Below are 17,082 nucleotides of genomic sequence, written 5' to 3' on the forward strand. Positions count from 1 at the left end.
GTTTTCAAGTCAAAATGTATAGGGTTCAAACAGTGTTTTTAGTGTGTTTTCAGATTTTACTGTAACTGTGCAACAAGCTGATTTTGGTTTTAACAAAAGAAAGCATTAGGAATAATGAAAACCACACTGTGTAGCAAAATTGTTCAAGGCTCTTAACTAGAAATACAGAAACGATGAGCCAGGTAAATAAAAGGTGTAAACAGATATAAGATTACACAACACCCTGATAATTCCTCATTGTGCATCTTGTAAAATAAGTGTTCGCTGAAATACTTCTTAGCTTCTGATTTAATTCTAAGTGCTAGTAAGTACCTACTTACTTGATTTCTTCGCTTTTATGCTTGGTGGTTTTCATCATTAACATAAAAGCATGGACCAAAGTGCTTTTATTAACAGCCAGGTGTATTCTGTGTCATATAGTTAAAACTGTTCCAAAATAGCTTCCTTTTTTGTCTTTTTCTTGCTTTCAGGAAGGTGGTGTCAGTTTTCTTTTATGGCCAGATGATGTCGTCCTGGTGTTAGGGAGCAGTCTAATCTTGAAATGTGCAAAACGGGGCCTCTTGTAGTGTCTGACTTGCCACTTTTGCCACTAAACTGTCTGGTTTATTTTAGACTTTCAGTCCTGATGGTCGTTGGCTAATAACTTCATCAATGGACTGTTCCATTAAGACTTGGGACCTTCCCTCTGGATGGTGAGTCAGTTTAAAAACATGTAATAGAAATGTCTTATTATCGCCTTTTGGTTTGTTAAGTGGCAAAAAGCCTTCTGACTTGATGGTCACCAACCTAAACTATGTGATACTCAAAAGTTGTACATGGTGTAACAACCCAATACCCAGTATATTAGTTCTGTCAGATGCTAGCAATATGTGCCTTTTTCTCGATGTACAGAATAAAAGTGTCCTGAAGTGAAGATCTAATAATGAAACCTGGAGTTTCCATGTAGTGTGAATTTTTCCCTTGTAAGTAGTGCTGTAATCTAAATGGCAAGAGATTGTTTAAGGTGGATTGCTTCATGATATACTGAACTGTTTGTAGAATCATAGAATGGTTTCAGTTAGAAGCAGCCTTCAAAGATTTAGTCCTACCCCACTCTCCTGTAGACAGGTTCATTATATCAGGTTGCTCAAAACCACATGCAACCTGAACTTGAATACTTCAGTGATGGGCCATTCACAGCTTCTCTGGGTGACCTGTTCTAATGTCTCACCACCCTCATTGTAACATTTCTTCCTTGTATTCAGTCTAAACCTACCTCTCAGTTCAAAACCATTGCCTCTAGTCCTCTGAGGAAAAGGCCTGTTAAAAAGTCTCCCTCAGACTTTCCTAGAAGCCCCCATTAAGTATTGAAAGGCCGCAAGAAGGTCTTCTTGGAGCCTTCTGTTCTCCAGGGTAGACAATGCCAACTTTCTCAGCCTTTCCTCATAGGAAACATGTTCCAGTCATCTTACAGTTTTCCTGGACCTGTTAGAACTTCATGTCTATCTTCTGCTGCAGGCTCCAAATTTGGATGCAGTACTGCAGTTAATTTTGTAAATTGAAGCCTGTTCTCAATTACATTAATTTTAGCCACACAGTAAGGCTTTACTTCAGTTACATTTTTTTCATTTGTGCATGCTTGCAGCTGCCAAAAATACTTTTATGATCACTTTGAGCAGTATTCTCCCACAGAGAAATTTGGCCAAGTACTCAAGTAAATACAAGAAGTTTAGAAACTTAAAAAAAACCAGGCCAAAGAGTAACTTTGAGTTCTGCCAGTGCATTCCTTTAGCAGCACAACAAATAGATTTTTAATAATTTAAAGTAGTGCTACACAGTGTGCTGTTCTAGTCATATCTGGAACTGAATGGTTTCATTTGGATCGATTACTGTTGTTGATTCATTTTCGTAAATAATTTTGTATACTGTAAGTTTTCATTTTGCTATAAAAAATATGTTGAATCTACAGAAGTGACTTATTCTCACATGATGAATGATACTAGTCTAAAATGGGGCAAGATGGACAGTAGCTGTCTTCTTTCTAGTACAAATGGGAAGGACATGATCGCTCTGTTACGACTTCCTCTTTCTGACCCTCTTTCCCTTCCAAAATTATTAACTACAGAATTAACTACAAAAATTGCAACATTAATTATCAAACTTCAGAGATGTTACTTGTCTCTCTCATTTCTTGATAACACAACATTTTGCAGTAAGGATCCATTCATATGTTTCTTTAACAGTAGTTCTTATTTGCATGTAACACATAAGTAAATGATGTAACACATAAGTAAATGATTTCTCTCTCAGAACTGCAAGAAATTACGGTCAAGCCAAGATCTAGGCAGATAGGTGACAAACTTTACTTTTGAAAGGAAAGAAACAATTACGTTAAATTGTTCTTCCCAAATGTAAAGGAAAGGTATTTTTCAGCACAGTGTATTGAAAAGGAAGAGCCACTTTTAATAAAAAGCCAGATGCTTGATTTACTTCTACTCTGGTATATTTGCTTATAAATACAAGAACCAAATTATAAACTGTGCATTCTAAAGACTCAGTTATGATACTGTCCTTACAAAAGGCTGGAAAACATGTTTTTACATGACTGAAGTCCTACATTGTGGAAAATATCAACTGACTGTAATGGACTCCATACTGTTTACTTACTGATCATCTGTTTTTATTTGGGAATGGTGCTTAACTGTCCTTATTTTAAGTATTCCTTGTGCATGTTTTTTATGTAGGGCTTTTTGAGAATTAGGAAACAAATAATTTGTGCAGAGAAAGTTACATGGAGGAACTGGCATTATGCAAATTTTTCTTTCTGCACTGTAGCTTGAATAGACAAATTAAGAAATCAAGGCTACAAGCTATTTATAGTTTGGATGGAGTACTTGAGACAGAATAGTATAAGAAACATGTTGATATCACGAGCTCAGCAACTTCATACTTCCCATTGTCTCACTTTTGCAATTAAACAGGAAGCGTAAAGGTGAATACTTTCAGCTACTAGGCATTTATGTAACAATTACTGTACTCTTTGTGTAAAAATTTATAAGCGTGTCTTTTTCCTATAGTGGATTGACCTTTCATCTTCTCCCTATCTGTAATTTTAATCATCATTTAAATTCAGTAGGTAATAAAAATTAATTTAGTGTAACTTAGTTTTGCAGTTGTTCCTTACAGTTGTTTTATTGAACAGTATTTCTCAGTTACTGGTAAAGACTGTGGTAAGAGGATGGATTTGAAAGTAAAGTATGTATGTGTAGTAAGATTTTTTTTAGCCATTGTGTGCTGCATGCAAAAGCTATCAGTGTAACTGACACATGTTCTGGCATTTACAGTTTTAGTGTTTGTATATTTTATATTGAAAGTGATGAATAATGTGACTTTTACCTGGTTAGTTTTCATGTAATGTGTGTCTTAATAGCATGCACTCAGAATAAAATATCCCTTTCAGAGGAAAAAAGAAAAGGCTTTTATTTTTAATACGGTTTGTTGGATCATCACAGGAGTGCTCAAGTACCTAAGAAAATGCATGTCCACAAGATTTTTACATTTTAAACTGCTTTGTTACATGAATATTTTTTCAGTGGTTAGTGAACAGAGCTGGGTGGTAGAACTAGCTGCTTTTGTTACTTCCCACTTTGCTTTTGATTCTGGTCTGTAAACCAGAAGAAAGTATTGAAGCTCTCCATTTGTTCTTTTTGTTTCTCAGTTAAGTAGTTGTCAAACTCAGTTGCTTCTTACAATTTGAAGTAACTGAAATGTATACCTCAACAAAGGAAAAACAGTGCCATAAACCCAGGCTTGAGTGGAAGTCTACTAGGGTGTGCATCATTCAAGACTTGTGGCATCAGCCAGAACTCTGAAATACCTTATTGTTAAAATAGTCATGTAGTATTTGATATTTTAACTTTCTTTTTATGTGTGGGGTATTTTTTTGTGGGTTTTTTTTTTTTTTTGGGGGGGGGTGTTGGGGGTTTTTTGTGTTTTTTGGGGGGGGGGGTGTTTTTTTTTGAGGGGGGGGGGGGATTTTTTTTCACCTTTCTGCAATAATGAAAGGAATGGTTTATTAGGCCGAAGATACAATAATCTCAGAGCATTCTTTACTTTAGAAAGATTAAGTCCTAGTGTTAACAAAGTGTATATCAAGTATCTTGAGAGAGTGAATTGACAATTCAAGGCGAAGTATTGAAAGATGAGGTCAGAGCATCATGAGGCTGATTTAAAGTGTGACATTTACGGCCTATAAATGTTAATATTAGGCATAGGGAGTTGAATGTGGACACATGGTTCATCATGTTCTCCACAGAATGTGGATGTTTAAGTACGTAGCATAAGTGTATCGGCTTTAGCCGATTTAGAGACTCTTACGAGGTGGGTGGTTTTGTTGCACAGTGCTGTTCATTTGCTAAGCTTAGTATTTTAGTACTGTTGTATTGCAGTACCTATCATATGCTAATTTGTATACATACTTCCAATATCCTGCTTGCATTCACTCAAATTTGTGCTGTAATTCAGATATGAATAGATAAACAAGCTCATCTTGCTGAGAATTTCTTTGTTGTGTTTTTTTTCCTTAGCCTCATAGATTGTTTTTTGGTAGACTCCGCAGCTGTGAGCCTTACTATGTCTCCTACGGGAGATTTTCTAGCGTCAGCACATGTGGATGACCTTGGAATTTATTTGTGGTATGTAATACATCTATTTCTACATAGAATTTCAGATGCGGAAGAATTCTTTTAATCACCTGTATCACAAATAGGGAATTCTTCTACAAAGTACCATCTCCGGGCTTTTGTCTTTTCTTTTTCTAATTAAGACAGGTATTCTGTGGTGTTGTGATTCGTAAATTTTGAAGTCTTTTGCAGTTATAAAGATATTTATTTATTTTATTATTATTATTAATGAATAATATATATTATTCATAAAGATATTCTGATAATTAAATTGTCTTTTCCTAAATGTTTCTTTATTATTCTAAAGAATTCTTGTTATGCCATTCCTAAAGTTTTTCTTTGACTCTGCTGTTTTGGTTTCTTTACTCTATTGGAAACATCAGTGCTCATACAGTATTGCTTTCTGAGGGGCTTTTCTTCTTGTCCTGGTATACAATGTTCTCTGAGACTTCTGAGTAGGACTTGTAAGTTGAAATTATTTATGTTTAATGATAAATCACCTCAGATGTAAATTGTATTTCAGTTCAATTTCCTCCTAACCTGTCTTCAAAGCGAATGACTTGTTAGGCCCAGAACTGAAGTAACACATCTTTTAAGTGATAAGTTTTTTTTCTTATTTTTTGCTTTCTCTTATTTTTTTGCTTGATAGGTATTTCAAGTTACATTTGTTGCCTGTGGTTTTGTCTCAGGGTTGTTCAATTGTTAGACCTTTCTGTGCTTAATTGCTTTGTTCTTTTTACCTAGCCCTTTTTCATATTGACTGAAAAAAAAAATTGCCAAAATGACATGTGTGTGTGTGTTCCAAACCTCAAGAAAATTTGCTAAGAGTACTATTTTGAAATTCTGTGAAAGCGGCATTTCTGTATTATATTGTACACATTAACTACAAAGCTTTTTAGATTGTTAGGTTTGCAACTTCAAGTAAATGCAGCATCTGGCAATAATTGAAGTAGTAATACTGCGTAATTCCACAATAATACTCCAGCATAACTTCTGTGTTTCAGACTTTCAGATGATATACATTACTGTGTTTCATTTATTGTTTATCTGGTAGATGAGGAAAACTAGTCTTGAATAGAACCTGGTGAATTGCCATAGTGCAGTAAAAATTATGTCTAAAATATTTGTTCCCGTTCACTTGAAGGTTGTTTTAAAATGCCTGTCTTACTTTTCAGGTCAAACCGTTCTCTGTATTCACTTGTCTCTTTACGGCCTCTTTCGGCAGATTATGTACCTTCTATGGTGGCACGCCCGACTACCTGCCCCATTGAAGGTAATCTTCACATGAAAGAGTATTTAATTTTCGATTTGGTACTATATTTCAGATAGAAGATGGTTTGCTTCCTCAGTGAAGACTCACTGTTTCTCTGAAGTGTGCCTGTTGCTTCTTCTACCATTTTTTGGCATATTTAACTCATATGCTAAATTGTTTACTAAAATCTAGTAATAGTTCTGTGTTCAGACATAAAAAATTACATTGCAATGATCACCATCTCTTCAAGGAGATTTTGCAGATGTTAAAAACGTGTGTGCTGTTTGGTGGCTTTCTTTGATCTGACTTGTCAAAACAGAAGGTGTTTACACATCTTAAAGGCCAGTTTGAAATTAACATTACTGTTTGGGGGTGTAAAGGGGATTGTTGTTTGTCCACTTAATTCCAGCTTTTTTGTCTGCCTGTAAGCTGTGGTAGCTTCACTTGTGCATATTGCCTGTGTTGGCAAGAGAAATGGGTTCAGCTGTCATATAGCTGTGCTAGATAGTCCCAGTGAAAGAAAGGCCTAAAATACTTTTTTGATATGTTTAATAGAAACAGCTGTGGGCTTGTAGCAGTTTTGAGGGCCTCTAGATGGAACTCTTGTCTGCCACACATTTAGCATTGTCTATACATGTAGATCTCCATCTGGAGGAAGAACACACCTTGAATATTGACTGCCCAAAAGAGCGGGGAGCATACTCGATGATGACTGCTTTGTTAATCACATACTTATTTTAGATACTTAAATTATGAAGACAGGATTTTAATTCCAAAATTTAGAATGTTTTAATCCTATAAACTGATTCTGGCTGAACGGTTTTAACTCATTTTCTACCTTCAGCAAATGTAAAGTTCCTGTTGACATGCTCAGGAGCTTTTAATGGTTTGCATTTCTTTGCTGTGTTAGGCTTTTCCACCACATTCGTGGTTTCAACCATGTCATATTTTGCAAAAAAGGAAGGGAAAGTAGAGGTGTTTGGTCAAGACCACGTAGGAAGTCTAGAGAAAACCTAATGACACACTGCACATCTCTCAGTGTTTGTTGTACTTCAGTGTTGAGATCTTCATTTTTATGTGCCACTTCAGTCATACCTATGAACAGGTTGTGAATATTTTTTAAATGCAAAGGTTTTACAGACTTTTAACTTGTAACTTAAATTGTTTAGTATGTATTTTAAAACACTGTACAAGATTTTGAAAATAATCCACTTCTATAAATTGATTTTACATGATTTCAGCCAAAGCAAACAAATCTTTTTAGTCTTCAAAGTATTTATTCAGTTCTGCATTTTAGCTATAATTGTTTGCAATTTAAATTTAATATTTCATAGGGTTAATATTGTTTCTGTAGCTTTTCAGCTGTTTGTTATGCTAGCACTCATACATGCAGCTGTTATGCATGTGTTTTTAAAAAACTGCAGAAGACATAGTCACGTTTTGATTTTTAAAAATAAATGTGAAATATGTATGTTCATAAAATAGATCTGTTGTTGACAGATGTGGATATGGCAGGAGATGAAGAAACATGTGATGAAATGATCGAATATGCCTCACCTGAGCAGCTCGGATTGCAGCTGGTGACCCTTTCCTCATTGCCGGAATCAAGGTGGAAAAATCTCCTTAGTCTTGATGTTATCAAGGTAATTATATTGGGCATGCCAGTGCAGATCTGTAGTATTTGGATTGTATTTTTGAGGAAGGAGGTAAATTAAGGGCTGTTTCTCCTGTAATACAAAACAGGCAGTTAACCATTCTCTTGGATGCTCAAGAAAACTTGAGAAGGCAGAATTCATAATTTTTGCCATTACTGTTTCTGCAACATTCCAGATAGCTGTCTGAAAGCAGATCTTTCCATGTCAATAAAAGTGCCTGTACAGCTGTGCCAGGTTATGCCTCTAAATAACTGTTGGGCATTCACATAACCGGGAAAAGAGGGAATATGCAAAAAATAGTAGTATACAGTCAGATATATTTGCCTGTGTTCTATGAGCTGCATTTACCTAGTCACAAAATTTGATCCTACTTTTCAGGTATTTTTCAAGATTTTGCAGTAGAAGACTATATAGTGCTTTTCACAATTTCTGGGATCTGGGAGAGGGGTTTGTTTTGGCTTTTTTTTTTTTTTTTTTTCTTCTCCTAAATGGTAATTTCTTATTTAGTGGTAAAATATTTTACCTATATACTTATTTTTCAGTTAGTCCTTACATTTTTCATAGTATTTTAAAAATAAAACTCTTCATAAAAAGAATTTCTACATGTTCTTAATGTGGTGATGATTTTAATTCAAGTATCTGCTTAACAGAAAAAAAATAAACCAAGAGAGCCACCAAAAGTTCCCAAGTCAGCTCCTTTCTTCATCCCAACGGTTCCTGGTCTTATACCCCATTACGTTACTCCAAGGGAAGAAAATGATACACAGGTAAAACCAAAAATCTATTAATATAATAGTGCTTATCTAGTGTATTTTAAAAGAAAACGCTTATGTGTTTTAATGCTAAGTGAGATCTTGCTTAAAGACTTTAAAGTACCAGTTTTAACACATTTACATAATGCTTTCTTTCTTAAAGTGTTTGTTCTGTTGGGGGAAAATAATCAAAATGTAAACATATGTTTTGCATGTTCATGTACACTCTTGTGCTTTCATGTTCTAGTCAAAGGTAGTAAGCCTTGGAGTACTGGCACAGAAATCTGATTTTTTCATTCATCTTGAAGAAGCCCTGAGAACTAATGAATGTAAGTTAACAAGATATTTCACTAAAAAATGTAGATGCTAATAATATTTTGATACACATTTGCTTTCTAATGCCAGAATTGTAACACGTGAAGAAAAAAATACACATAGTATAGTAGCAAAGACAAAGAGCATGACCTGTTGTGCATAAGGCTAATACGTAGATAGCCAGTGTGTATCAAAGATCCGTTGGTAGTCTAGCTTGCTGCAGAATGGAGCCCAGTTCTGGCTGAAACCCATATAGAGAAAGAAGGTAGTGTTTCTAAGATTGTTAGATTTGCATTGTGATGATCTTGCCCAGAAAAAGTGCTATGTATTATTTGTAGGGTAAGAAAGGAAGGGAGTGATCTGATGAGATAGTAACTGGGACGTGAAAAACATAGTTTGCCTGCCAATTTCTGTTTCCGTGGGCTACTTCACTAAACATTCTGAAAACTTGGAGCTTTAGTTGCTTACTTCATAATTCAAATCTTAAGAAATAATTAATATAAAAATAAGCTTTTGGATTTCTTTTAACATTCAGTTACCATTGAAATTATCATGTAAATTGACTGTGGAATTTACATGCTGTTTTCCCTGTTTCAATTGGTGCTGCTGCAGAATTGCTGAAACTTAGGTTTTTTGGAAATGATTGCTGATATAGCTGGCTTGGAAACTTAAATGGGCAGTCACCAGTAGTATCATGGTTTAAGCCCAGACAGTAACTCAGAACCATGTATCCACTCGCTCACTCATTCCCCTCTTTTTCCCCCGGCTCCCAGAGGGATGGGGAGGAGAAGCCAAAGAATGTAAATCCCACAGGTTGAGATTAGAATGGTGCAGTAACTAAGGTATAATACAAAACCACTCATACTACCACCAGTGATAATAATGATAAGGGAAATAACAGGGGGAGAGAATGCAAAACTAAAAAGGGAAAGGAAAAACACCAGTAAACACCAGTGATGCACTATACAATTGTTCACCACAAACTGAACAATACACAGCCTGACCCAAGCAGCAATCTCCCCTTTCTGGGTGATTCCCCCCAGTTCATATATTGGGCATGACATGCTGTGATATGGAATATTTCTCTGGCTAGTTTGGGTCAGGTATCTTGTCTCTGCTCCTTCTTGGCTTATTGTGCCCCCCATCACTGGCAGAGCATGAGAGACTGAAAAGTTCTTTATCAGCGTAAATGCTCTTTCAGCAAGAACTAAACCATTGGTGTGTTATCAGCATTGTACATAGACTAAAGTGGAAACACAGCACTGTACCAGCTACTAAGAAGGAGGAAAATAACTGTTACAGATGAACCCAGGACAGGTAGCTTGTGCACGAGGCAGTTCTGCTGGGAATTTTTAGACCCCTTAATCTCTTCTGATATAATCAGCTTACTCAGCTGTACTTAAAGCATTTTTATATGCAGAATGTGATTATCACAAACAAGGTGTGGTGTTACACTGTGGTTTTAGTACCTCAATTGGTAGTATTCTTTTAAGGTGCTTCAGAGCTGCACAGAGAAAAGTGAAACATCATGTGAATAATTAAAAACCTAACCAAGCACCTAGAGGCTGGCTGTTCCAGGGAGCAAGTGCATTGCAGTAGTGGTGCAGTGCGCCTGCCTCAGGCCACCTCTGCTGTGAGGAGAGTGTGCTCCAAGGTCCGTGCTGTAATCCAAATCCAGGCTTTGTTGATCCTGGCTGAAGAAGCTGCTGGTGGGTAACATGGCTCTGTGCTTGCTAGTTTACAAGCATCTCTTATAATGGTAACTAGGCTGTGCAAGTAAGCAGAGATGTACTAGAAGCTATCCTGGCTTACCATTGGGATGGAGACAGGGTTTTGTATGTCAGATCAGGACTGTGGAACACAGACTGAGCTGGGCACCTTTTCTGGATTGTATGTGTCCCAACTTGACAGTTATGTTCTATGTTTAGTTTTTCAGTGTCACAGCACAACAGTGAATTAATACATCTGTTTAATATTAATGTCACAATTACATTTAAAAATAGATAATTTTCTTAGGAATCAAATACAGATGCAAACAGATTTATACCACCTAAGGAATATTAGCCAATGCCTAATATCATTAGTTACCATGATGTAAGAATGTAAAAAGTTGCTCTTACTAGCAACTTCTTAGGAAAAGAAATATTAATTAGAAGACATTTAAAAAAATGTGTTTAACAACAGCTGTGTTTACAAGCATTTATATTTTTATCTCTGCATTTTTAAAGAAAATGAATGGAATTCTCAAAGATCAGGTAGGATTGTAGAAATACTGAGGAAGAACATTTTGAAGAGGAAAGAGTTTCTAAATTGCATACGTTTCTATGAGGGAAAAGATTGACCCCACCCCACCATAGACAGTATTCCCTTGTCTCTTTTAGGGTATATTTTCAACAACCTGAGGTCCCATCTCTTTTTGCCAAAAGAAGTAAAATGGCAAGTTATGTGGTTAATGAGAATTTTTTTACAGCTTAGAAGATGGAAATGGGGGAGGAAGGGAAGTTATATAAATACACAGTTGTTACTTATATTTTTCAAGGTAAAGTTACAAATAAAATGAAACTGTTTTGTTAGAGATGTGCTTCTCTATAGGATGTGATGGGACATTAAATTGAAGGCTGGATGGCATTTGGTGGAAAACAAAAAAGGCAACAGTAGAAACTTGAAACTTACAGTCACTGCTTAAGAATTTTGGAATAAACCTGTCCAGATGAACGATTTGTAGCATTCGTAAGATTCTTTCCTGTAGATGTTACTGGTGATGTATTCCTCAATGTTTTAACACAGATACAGCTTCACTTAACTTACTGAAAAGCTTGGGACCATCTAATATTGAGGTAGAACTAAGGTGTTTGGCCCCTGAAGGTGGTGGCTCAATGGAGGCGATGCTAAGCTTTTTGAGAATGATTGGAATGATGCTGAACAAGAAGTACAACTTTGAACTTGCTCAGGCGTACCTTGCACTATTTTTAAAGGTAACAATTTTCTCACAAAGTTTTATGTTAGTCCTGTTTAAAGTGCTGGCTGTCCAGTAAGGAATGAAAATTGCCTGCTTGAAAGAATTATCTTACATGATTTTTGTTGGGGGTAGTTTTAAAACTGCTAAATGAATGTATTGAATAATTTGACAATTTACCTGGTCACAGTCCAGAAAAAACTGAAAAAAACCCCACAGATGTTGTGAAATGGACCAGACGGGTTTTGTTCTAGTATTTGTTACTTAGAATTGTTCTTACTGTTTGTAACATACCTAACTTCTTAATAGCTGTTAATTGATAAGTAACTGTAGGCTATGCCTTAAGAAGAGAATGCAATGTTATTAACATTTGGGATAGTAAAATAGGTATTTTGTTGGACTTACCACTAGATACCACATGCCTGACTTACTTGCCATGTCAGTGAGCCGTCTTTCTTCTGTTACTGCTTTAGCACCTCAGAAGTAGTAAAATTATTCCAAGGAGTGTGGAAGTTAGAAAGTTATTGCAGTAAAACACAATAGCAGTTACTCGTAGAGGGAAAGCGGTTCTGCAAAAGATTGAAGCCCTTCTGATGCATAAATGCTTACCTTATCAGGATACTCTGGTTTAGGAAACTGTGGTAAAGCAATTATGTACAGTTTACTAGGAAAACGTTGCAAACATTCAGGTACATGTAATACTGGTTATTTAACTGAGTATTTCTTAATAGCAATATTAAGCAGGGATTGGTTTTAAAGAGAATGTAATGCTGGACAAATACAAATACAACTTGCTCTTTTCCTTTTGGGGGGTTAAATAGGACATGTGGGGCAGCTTCCACAAGAACAAGTACTGCAGCTGAATATGAGTAAATTTCACGTTGTAGTCTTGATACTCATTCACAGTGGCTTTTTATCATGTCTGTTTATTATTAGTTTGGTTTTTGTGAGTCTTGTCCCTTGGACTGGCTATAATAGTTGCAATATTAAATGCTAGAATTCTTTTTTTTTTCTTTCATACAAAATCTGTTTGTCTTTAGTGGACATCTAGGTAATTTGCCTCAGAAATGTACTTGGGATCTGAAGTACAGTCAAATAATACAAACTCAGCTGTGACACATGAACACCATTGTCTTTTGCTGTGGGTTCCAAGTGAAACAGCTCTGAGCTTAGCAAGACTTCTAGATTTAAATTGTAATCAGGAAAATAACTGTTCTGTCCATTAAGTCGTAATAACATTGCCTGTCTACAAGACAGAGGTTTCTTCTTTGTGCTTCACCAAGGTTCCTGTTTATTACCTAGGGAGACATCATCTCCCTGGATCAGTATAGAGCATGCTGGCATCATTCTTCTTGCTTTACGCAACACATAAGAATTAAATATTAAGTAACATTTAATAAAAATAATTAATTAAATTTATTTGATTACAATAATAGATAAAATGATACAACATAAAACAGATAAACCTCAGGGCACCTGTTTAGACTTTCTAGCCTGAAGAGGAATTTATGATGTGGGTTGGAAGTAGAATATGTGACTGATTGGGATAGATGCAGCAGCAGATCTATTAAAGCAGTAACATTAAAGACATTTTGCTGCTTATCCCATCTAATACATAGAGTATTGGAGTAAAATGGCTTGAAAAAGACTAGCAAAAGAGAGCATTAAATAGAAGGAATTAATTGAAGGCAAAGAGTCCTTCCCTTACTTGGGACATTAATGAAAACAAAGTATTGGAACTGAATGAGGAAATTGATCTTCTAAATTTTTTGTTACCTGTATATTTTTCACTAATTGTTTGTCTTCGTTTTCAGTTGCATCTTAAAATTCTCTCATCAGAGCCAAGCCTTTTGGAAGAAGTATCCAGGTTGTCAACACAACTTGAGGAAACGTGGATTCATTTGCGGACTCTCTTCAGTCAGAGTCTGTGTGTGTTAACATATATGAAAAGTGTTTTGTTGTAAAATGCTTAAGGGTTTTGTCTGCATAAAATTCCCCTTGGAATAACAGTACAATTTATTACAAAAAATACTGGATTTCGGGAATTATACTATGACTTCTGATGCTGTATTTTATACATCTGTGTATGGCAGAATATTTTAGAATGTGCATAACTTTTTTTTTTCTCAGAGCAAAAATTAATATGTGCAGCTTAAATATTCATGTTGTATCAGTGTGTGCTGTCAGTGAACAAAAGAGCTGGACAGCTATAGGTAATGTAGCTAGTTACTGTGTACTTTCATGACCAAAATGTAAATCACAATGGAGAAGTGGCTTGCAAAAAAATAAAAGTAGGAATGTAATTTCTGTGCAGGAGACCAAAACCTATATTGTGCTTGGTAAATTATTACTGTTGAGACAAAAATAAAACAAAAAGTCTGGGTTATTAGCATTTTATTAACATAAGATTAAAGCAAATTAACATAAAAATGCATTTCTGTGCAATTGGAGTGCTTTCCCTATAACACTTGTAAAAACTAGTTTTCTTGGTTTGGCAAGCTGTATTCACTGTTTTGCCTCAGACACCTATTTCTGAAAGCAAGGATTTTTAGCTGTATTACAAATGATATAACTTGAAAAAACACTGAATCCTAAACTAAACAAACAAAAAAAAAAAAAAACCATTTTTTTATAACCAGGTTTCTTGCTCTAATTTTGGAGGCTAAATTTCTTATGAAAATTTGGATCCTTTTCTTAAGGTGATCAGAATAAAAGCTTTGAGCTGGGTGAATTTTTACATAAATCAGATGTTCTTTGTATGACTTGATATTTAGGTTTTAAATAATAATGTGTGGGCAGTTTGGGAGCCCAGGAATGTGACTGTCTTAAACTTTGCTGTTTGAGAATTCTGCCTCATAGCAGAAGAATCTCCTCATTATTTTACATGCTCTGGACACAGACTAACAGGGTAACCAGTACAAATGTATACAGTTTTGATGAGAAAAGCTGAAAGATGTGTTCACTGCATATGGCAGACTGAAACTATAATGCGGTTTTGTTCTACACAGGTGATTGTTATTTTAATGTTGTCACATTACATAACTCTTTAGTTATGTATCCTGGAACAAATTATTTGCAAACATAGAATTATAGAATGGTTTGGGTTGGAAGGAACCTTAAAGCTCATCCAGTTCCAACCACCTGCTACAGGCAGAAACACCTTCCACTTGACCAGGTTGCTCCAAGCCCTGTCCAGCCTGGCCTTGAACATGGCTAGGGATGGGGCAGCAACAGCGTCTTTGGGCAACCTGTGCCGGTGCCTCACCACTCTCACAACAAAGAATTTTCCTAATGTCTAGTCTGAATCTCCCCTCTTTCAGTTTAAAGCCATTCCCTTTTCCTTTCACTGCAGGCCCTTGTAAAATGTCCCTTTCCATATTTCTTATAGCCCCCCTTATGTTTTATAAGCAGCTCTGAGATCTCCCACAGCCTTCTGTTCTCCAGACTGAACAAGCCCAGCTCCCTCAGTCATCTTTATAGCAGAGGTGCTCCAACCCTCAAATCATCTTCACAACTGCTCTGGACTCACTCGAGCAGGTCCACATCCCTCTTGTGATGGGGACACCAAAACTGCGCACAGTACTCCAAGTGGAGTCTCACAAGAGAAGAGTAGAGAGGGAAAATTTCTTCCCTCAACCTGCTAGTCATGCTCCTTTTGATGCAGCCCATCATACGTTTGGCTTTCTGGGGGCTGCAAGCGCACACTGCTTGCTCATGTTGAGCTTCTTGTCAGCAAACACCCCCAGGCCCTCCTCAGGGCTGCTGAAATCAATTTTCCACTCAGCCTGTGTTTGTGCTTGAAAGTGCTTCAACCCAGGTGCAGAACCTTGCACTTGGCTTGGTTGAACTTCATGAGGTTAGTGTTGGCCCACCTCTCAAGCATGTCTGGGTGACATTCCTTCCCTCCAGCGTATCAACCGAACCACACAGCTTGGTGTTTTTGGCAAAGTTGCTGGAGGTGTGTCAGTCCCGCTGTCCATGTCGCCGACAAAGATGACCAGCACAGGTCCCAGTACTGACCCCTGAAGAACACCACTCATCACTGATCACTTGGACATTGAGCCACTGACCACAATTCTTTGACTCCAACTGTTCAGCCAGTTACTTATCCACTGAGTGGTCCATCTGTCAAATCCGTGCATTTCCAATTTAGACACAAAGATGTCATGCAGGACAGTGTCAAATGCCTTGCATGAGGCCAGGTAGATGACGTCACTCTTCTATCTACCAGTACCATGGCCACATCACGGAAAGCCACCAAATTTGTTAGGTACAATTTGCCCTTAGGGAAGCCATCTTGGTTGTTACCAATCATCTCCTTACTGTCCATATGCATTAGCATAGTTTCTATATCTGCATCATGATCTTGCCAGGTGTTGATTGAGACTGACTTGCCTGTAATTACCCAAGTCTTCCTTTTTTCCCCTTTTAAAGATGGGGGTTATGTTCCCCATTTTTCCAGTCAGTGGGAACTTCTCTGGACTTTCACAACTCCTCAAATATGACACATAGTGGCTTACACAATTCATCTGCCAGCTCCTTCAGGACCTGTGGATGCATCTTATCTGGTCCCATGGACTTCAGGTTCCTTTGATGGTTTCAAACCTGACCTACAGTGGGCAGTTCTTCATGCTCCCAGTCCCTACCTTTGCCAACTGTGACTTGGGCAGTGTGCCTGGAGCTCTTGCTGGTTAAGACCAAGGCAAAAAAAAACCACTGAGTTCCTCATTTTCCATGTTCTGTATAACTAAGTCTCCCATTTCTTTTTGGAGAGGGCCTGCATTTTCCCTAATTTTCTATCATCAACCTATAGAAGCTTTCTTCTTGCCCTTGATGTCCCTGGCCATATTTAATTCTGCCAGATCTTTACCTTTCCTAACCTGATCCCTGGCTGCTCTATTTCTCTGTATTCCTTCCAGGCTACCTGTTCTTGCTTTCACCCTCTGTAGGCCTCCTTTTTATGTTGGAGTTTGTCCAGGAGCTCCTTGTTCATCCACTTAGGCCTCTTAGCATTGTTGCCTTTTTTGATGAGGGTGCATTGCTCCTGAGCTTGGGGGAGCTGGTCCTTGAATATTATCCAACTTTCTTGGGTCCCTCTTCCTTCCAGGGCTCTATCCCATGGTACTCCACCAAGCAGATTCCTGAAGAGGCCAAAGTCTGCTCTCCTGAAGTCTAGGGCAGTGAGTTTGCTGCCCACCCTCCTTGCTTCCCTAAGGATCTCAAACTTCACTATTTCATGGTCACTGCAGACAAGGCTGCCCTCCAGCTTCACATTCCCCATTATCCCCTCCTTTTTTATGAGACCAGTTCCAGCATAGAACCTGTTCTCATTGGTTCTTCTGTCACTTTGAGAAGGAAGTTATCAACACATTCCAGAAATTCCCTGCATTTCTTATGCTCTGCTGTACTGTCCCTCCAACATCCTCCGGTCAACCATACACTGGTTGCATCTAAAGGAGCATGGCCAGCAGGTATATAGAGAGGGAAGCAT

At 37.2% G+C, this 17,082-nt stretch overlaps 1 protein-coding gene across 1 annotated transcript in view; it reads left to right on the forward strand.

Moving 5' to 3' along the window:
• WDR36 (WD repeat domain 36) overlaps nt 1-13,929 on the forward strand; it is a 29,939-nt gene extending 16,010 nt beyond the window's left edge. Inside the window, exons 16-23 of the mRNA XM_061443070.1 lie at nt 613-692; nt 4,566-4,673; nt 5,837-5,934; nt 7,414-7,556; nt 8,219-8,335; nt 8,568-8,649; nt 11,423-11,610; nt 13,406-13,929. Of these exons, the coding sequence (XP_061299054.1) occupies nt 613-692; nt 4,566-4,673; nt 5,837-5,934; nt 7,414-7,556; nt 8,219-8,335; nt 8,568-8,649; nt 11,423-11,610; nt 13,406-13,555 (966 nt within the window). The 3' untranslated portion in view covers nt 13,556-13,929. The remainder of the gene's footprint in view (nt 1-612; nt 693-4,565; nt 4,674-5,836; nt 5,935-7,413; nt 7,557-8,218; nt 8,336-8,567; nt 8,650-11,422; nt 11,611-13,405) is intronic.
• The last annotated feature ends 3,153 nt before the right edge of the window (nt 13,930-17,082 follow it).

Source organism: Pezoporus flaviventris, unplaced genomic scaffold (assembly GCF_033815535.1).
Source record: "Pezoporus flaviventris isolate CSIRO_AGI_PZ_B2104156 unplaced genomic scaffold, CSIRO_AGI_Pfla_v1 ptg000285l, whole genome shotgun sequence".
Lineage (NCBI taxonomy): Eukaryota > Metazoa > Chordata > Aves > Psittaciformes > Psittacidae > Pezoporus > Pezoporus flaviventris.